The following is a 5,844-nucleotide window of genomic DNA, read 5'->3' as shown; positions in this document are numbered from 1 at the left end:
AAAATATTTCTCTTTCGGAATTTGTGGAGAAAATTAATGTAATGTAGTGCTTGGCTGAGACCAGCAAAGAAATTGTGATTGTAGATAGTGAGAAGCCCTTTGAAGCCAGTTAAGGGTGAAGCCCATTGAAGCATTTGTAATTTTAATTTTTCCTGTAGTTAATAAAGAGGCCTGTTGAGCCAAGATTATGAATTTTTCCCGAGTTGAATGAATGCTTGATTTTCTTCCTTATGTGTTTAATGTGCTTAGTGTTATAACGATGGTTAATGTGCTGAGTGTTATAACGATTGTCTCATTCCGATAGAAGGTCGGTGTCCTTGTGAGAATGCAGAGCCAGTTGTGCTCCCAGTGGTGGATGAATGCTTAATTTTCTTGCTTATGTGTTTAATGTGCTGAGTGTTAGAACAATTGTCTCATTGCGGTTGAAGGCCGTTGTCCTGCTGAGAATGCAGAGCCAGTCCTGCTCCCAGAGCCATTGAGTTCTGGTTTCTTTAAAGTTTGAGTGGAAGGGTCTATTGAGTCTTGAATTTAAAAGTTATAATAATTTTAACTTTATGAGGTGTAGAGAAGTTCGCTTCATGATAATTCAGGTTTAAATTTCTGGAACAAATTTCAATTTCCAGAATGAAAACCATTAAAGTTCCCAAAAATATCGAGACTCAACCTTTCACACAATCCTAAACTTTCTATTATAATGATCCATACTTCTTCCATCAAATACAAGGCTAACCCGAACTTAGGCTCAGCCTAGAGGCTAGAACCTTAATTTTTTTTTTATAACCGCCTAGCTAGTCAAAGCGTTGAGACTAGAGAACTACAGGGAACTGAGGTCCCGATTTCTGCATTAAAGGTCCGTTCCTATAATCCCTCTGAAGACACAGACCAATAACATATCCACAAAGTGCCGACAAAATGCCTCGAAATTTTTGCGGAATTGAAAAATAAAATTACTGTAAAATCTCCAATCATATAGGTCTGTATACCCAATCGTATTGTATATTCATTACTACTACAAACTCGAAAAATATCTAGCCCACACGAAATCTAATTCGTATTATTAAATGAATCTCCAATTAATCACATATTGGTCTGTACAATATCGTCTGATCCGTATTCTGGAAGATTGGGTTGAAGTTGAACTATACACCAGTCACCTGAATAACGCCTGGTATTCAAATTTTAAAGAACCGTTTCGTCTAATCAGATAATAAACAGCCCTCTCTGTCCAGCAACTACGGTAAGTCTGCATACTTATGTCATTTCATTTTTGCTTACAGAATTGGCGTCCCATTGGCAAATACATTGAAGGTAACCAAACACTGAAAAAGTTAACAACAAAGTATGAGATGGCTTACAAGCATAAACAATGATTCGGACTGAATCCGAGTTTTGAATGGTAGTTGTGTATAAGAAGTAGAAACTTACTCTAATGATTAACTATAAGGAAACGGGAGACGGAGCCGAAGTTGATGCACTAGCAACAGAAAATGATTGGGCTGTTATGCTTGATCTCGATTGTGATATAACCTCGAGTATGATCCGGTGTTCTCCGCTTCTGTGAGCCTCGCACAGGCGGGGCAAGTATATACCTGCACAAATTATATATAAGTAAATCATGTGCTAATTGAAGGTATAAAAGCAAGCATGGAGGCAAGTAAATATCATGTAGTATATCCACTGAATATACTATTTTACATCTGTTGCTGCAGTATAACTGGGTATGGATATGAATATGAGTATTATATGACTATAAAAAATAGTGATGGGGAGGAGGAACTGTACCTTCCCCTGCAGCAAGATTGAAGTAGAGGTTGATGATGTTGGGGCAGTTATTGTAGCACCGTGGAGCACATAGCTTCTTTGTGAAGCCACGTTGCGCAAGATTATCTGTAGATATCCCCACTGTCATTCTCTCAACCCCACATGTGTTCATGCATTCTTCAGTTTCTATCAATTCATTTATATTCTCTGCTATAATATCAGATGTCTGCACATCAAGAATTGCCAACAACATCAATTAAATCACAACAGTTACTTATTAACATATATCTCATGTTGAATTAATATGTGTAAACAATCAAATAATGGGGAATTATCTCAACTCACCTGGCATTCATACTGCACATTGACATCCCCCAAAATGGACATTTCAAGTACACAACGTGCTCCAGAAGAAGACACAGAAAACGCACAGGTCTCCCCGGGCAATTTCTCGCATAATATCCCACCTGATCATTAATCAAGCCATTGAGTATTTACTCTATAAATAAAAAGATTGTTAATTCCATTACCGCTTACTATGATCTGATTATCAGAAAACCATGAACCAGACCAATTAGAGATTCTCAATGAAGATGTCCAACCCACCAAAAAAAAAATCAAGTGTATGCATGTACATACCGTAAACACCTTGCAGACTTATAAGTAAAATAAGGACCGAGATTATCATTGCAACAGCCATTTCTGTACTGTTCTGAATCTCAATCTCGTTCACCACTCTGTTTTCTATGTTACAATGAAGATGTATGTATTATAGGTATCAATGATGCTAATCTCATTTACAAAAGCGATTGCAAAAAATGGGCAGTACAGCATTAGGAGAGGCGTGATGGATGATTCTGCACTTCTATGATTACTTGTTAATCTTTCTACGAGTATATATGGGGCAATGAATGGAGAGGAAACTAGTGTGTGGCGGTGCCTCGTATAATTGCCATGAAGTCTCCTAATTGCCATTTTCTTCCTGGAAAGTATATGTTCGAGTGGAGATTCGGAGCCCCACTAGTGGCAGTGGAGTCATAATGTGCGTCTTTCAAGTCTGGTGTCACCCTCATACTGCCCGGCCCACGACTCTGAAAATAGAGGGGGCAAACAATCCGATGATTATGCCATCTAAGCACAATCCAACTTCTAAGCAAACTTAAACTGCACACAATTCCATATACTCCTCTAGAGAACTATTTGCATTGGTTTATTCTGTTGTTATAGCTGTAGAAGTGCCGGGTAGACTACTCAATGTTAATGGAGATAACATTGAGATGTAAAAGAGAACATGTGGAATTTGCTTTGGATTTTATTTAATTGTAGATTTTTAAAATATTTTAAAATTGATTAGAGATTTTTAAAATATTTTAAATTTAAATAGATAAGAATAAGTTCGAATCTACAAAAATAAAATCCAATCTACAATTAAAATAAAGATAATTATAATATGTAAAACATAGTGTGAATCTTGCCCTGTGTTTCTCCGACTACTTGATTTTGACTAATGGCTGACGAAATTGTTGTCACTAGATCGCCTCATTTTCAGTGAGTTATGAGTTGTGTTTTTTTTCCTATCCGTTAACCAATCAAAAGTCAAAAGAAATAGATGACTGTCATCTTAAAATCAATCAAAAGTTAAAAGAAATAGATGACCGTCATCTTAAAATCAATCAAAATTTAAATAATAAAATGTTATATACAAAGTCCCCATCACAACAATAATGGATCAGGCCACGACTCTTTGAAAGGGCCAAACGATATTCTACGATGATTGTGCCATATGAGGTTTGCAAAAACTTCGAAGCAAACTATACACAATTCCGGTATAACGACCCCGAGAACTATTTGCATGTTTAATTCTGTTATAAATTGACATGTGCCGTGTTGAAGACTCAATGCCATTGGGGATGAGACTTGAACGCTGGGACGGTGAAGCAAAATTTGAAGATGATACTTATCATCATGTTATGTGTTATGTAATGATGCGGTAGATGGTATAAAAGTAGTTCGATTTAATTTGGTTTCACATTTAAATTTTTTTATCACTTATTTATTTAAAATTTGCGTTGTCTAATCAGTTTACAATTTCGTTTTGATGAGGAATATTTAGTTGGAATTTTAGTAGAATTTTTTTCAAGAAAATTGACGGCCTGATTGTATAAATTATTTTTTATGGTAGAAATGGATTCAACATTATTAATAACTTTTAGGGCACCCAAAATTTTGAAGCTTGACCGCTATAACTTGGATTTTCAAAAAAATATTGCCGAATTTTTTCAAAATCATGTAGGGATTTCTAGTATTTTCTGGGCAAAACCTAGCATGTTTATGATAGAGCTTAATAACAATTATAACGATTCTACTATAATGCGGAAAAAGAATCGAAAAATAAAACTTTAAAATGTTCGATAAACCATGATTCTTTAATGCAGAATAATTACTTATCATAAAGAATCGTAAATGCGGAATAAATTTTTATGCCCAAGATAAATTACCTCCAGCGATTGATATTAATACCGGTGATAATTTTGGATTCTAGGAGCCTCCACCAGTGCTGAGTTTGCAGGCGTTATTCGCTCGATCAAACTAGTGATTTGAAGAAGATTCAAATAATCTTAGAATCGTTGAAGCCAAAAGCTATCCCAAGAACTAAATGCCTGAAAAGAACTCTATCCTTCAGCGGTTCAATTTATCCTTTACGCAGAACAGAACCTCTTGGGAACAGTTTCTCTATGCGCTCAAAATCAAAAATAGCGAGAGGGGAATTTATCGCTGCTAAATCAATTGTAAAATAGATCAAACATTCTTCAAACAACCACGGCTGTTGACAATGGAGGGAAACATCCACAGTTGGCCCACTGGCATTTGATTCGCCGGCAATCACTATTCACTTGTAAGAATGAGAAAACATGTCCACTTTTCAACCAAGAACAGTATTAAAATCACGCCTAAGAGGAAAACGCGAAAGCAGGCAGATAAGAAAAACTGAAGGCACTTCCAAGCTCTGCTCTCTCAACTTGATGGTGTAAAACTAAAGAGGATTGAGATACAAACTTGGGGACCAAACAGAAAAATATATAGCCAAGCTTCCATCAAGCTTCTGTTGGCTATGTGTCAAGTGTTCCACAGATCATGGTAGAGAACTCCAAATGGAGTAATGGACCACTTCAGAAGCTCCCAACAAGAAATTAATTAACTGCAATTGATTTCCGTAATTTAAGGAAATTACTGCAGTTGGTTTCCAGAAATTAAGGAAATGACTGCAGTTCACTTTCGTAATTGTAGGCAGCAGTTGGGAAAAACTTAATGGAGCTTAACATTCTCCCACTTGGTCCATACTTCCAAACTTAATGTCTCATCTTAAAACCCATTGATAATCTGTATTAAGTAATAGATACATGAATCATGGCAATAAGTCCTCTAATGACAAGTATTATCTTCCATGTATTACTATGTATTTATTCTTATTATAATTTATGTGGCAACAATTTCTTAATGAATAAACCTTATGTTTATTCCTAGTCCTACACAATGAGTTTTCTCAAATCAAATTAAGGTGCACATAAATATGAGAAAAACATCACAATAGTTAAGAATTTCATTAAAATAACATTGTCCATACAATGAGAAACTACATAATAGAACCAAGTCCCATATTTATTACATGATCCTTGAATTTAAATGGTGGCATGCCCTTAGTCAAAGGATCAGCGATCATCAACTCAGTGCTGACATGCTCAATGACCACTTTCTTTTCTTTAACACGTTCCCTTATAGCTAAATACTTAATGTTGATGTGTTTATTTCGACTCCCACTTTTGTTGTTTTTAGCCATAAAAACAGTAGCTGAATTGTCACAATATATTTTCAATGGCTTAGAGATAGAATCCATAATTCTAAGCTCATAAATGAAACTCTTAAGCCATACACCATGTAAAGTAGCCTCAAAACAAGAGACGAACTCGGCTTCCATAGTGGAAGTGGCAATCAAGGTCTGTTTGGCACTCCTCCATGATACAGCTCCACCAGCCATCATAAAAATGTATCCTAATGTTGATTTGTGTGAATCAACACATCCAG

The 5,844-nt window shown here is 35.8% G+C and overlaps 1 protein-coding gene across 1 annotated transcript; it reads right to left on the bottom strand.

Moving 5' to 3' along the window:
* Positions 1-665: 665 nt before the first annotated feature.
* Positions 666-2,650, bottom strand: LOC149169281 (uncharacterized). The gene is made up of 5 exons (XM_089428625.1): positions 2,401-2,650; positions 2,107-2,228; positions 1,783-1,987; positions 1,426-1,589; positions 666-1,319 (listed from the first exon to the last, which is right to left on the bottom strand). The coding sequence occupies exons 1-4, from the start codon at positions 2,459-2,461 to the stop codon at positions 1,438-1,440; spliced, it is 540 nt and encodes a 179-aa protein (XP_089284751.1). The 5' UTR covers positions 2,462-2,650; the 3' UTR covers positions 666-1,319; positions 1,426-1,437.
* Between the last annotated feature and the right edge of the window lie 3,194 nt (positions 2,651-5,844).

Source organism: Pinus tabuliformis, chromosome 4_2 (assembly GCF_031772625.1).
Source record: "Pinus tabuliformis cultivar Carrire ecotype Pingquan chromosome 4_2, CPIR1, whole genome shotgun sequence".
In the NCBI taxonomy this organism is placed as follows: domain Eukaryota; kingdom Viridiplantae; phylum Streptophyta; class Pinopsida; order Pinales; family Pinaceae; genus Pinus; species Pinus tabuliformis.
Note: the sequence above shows the minus strand (reverse complement) of the source record. Positions and strands in the feature narration are given on the sequence as shown.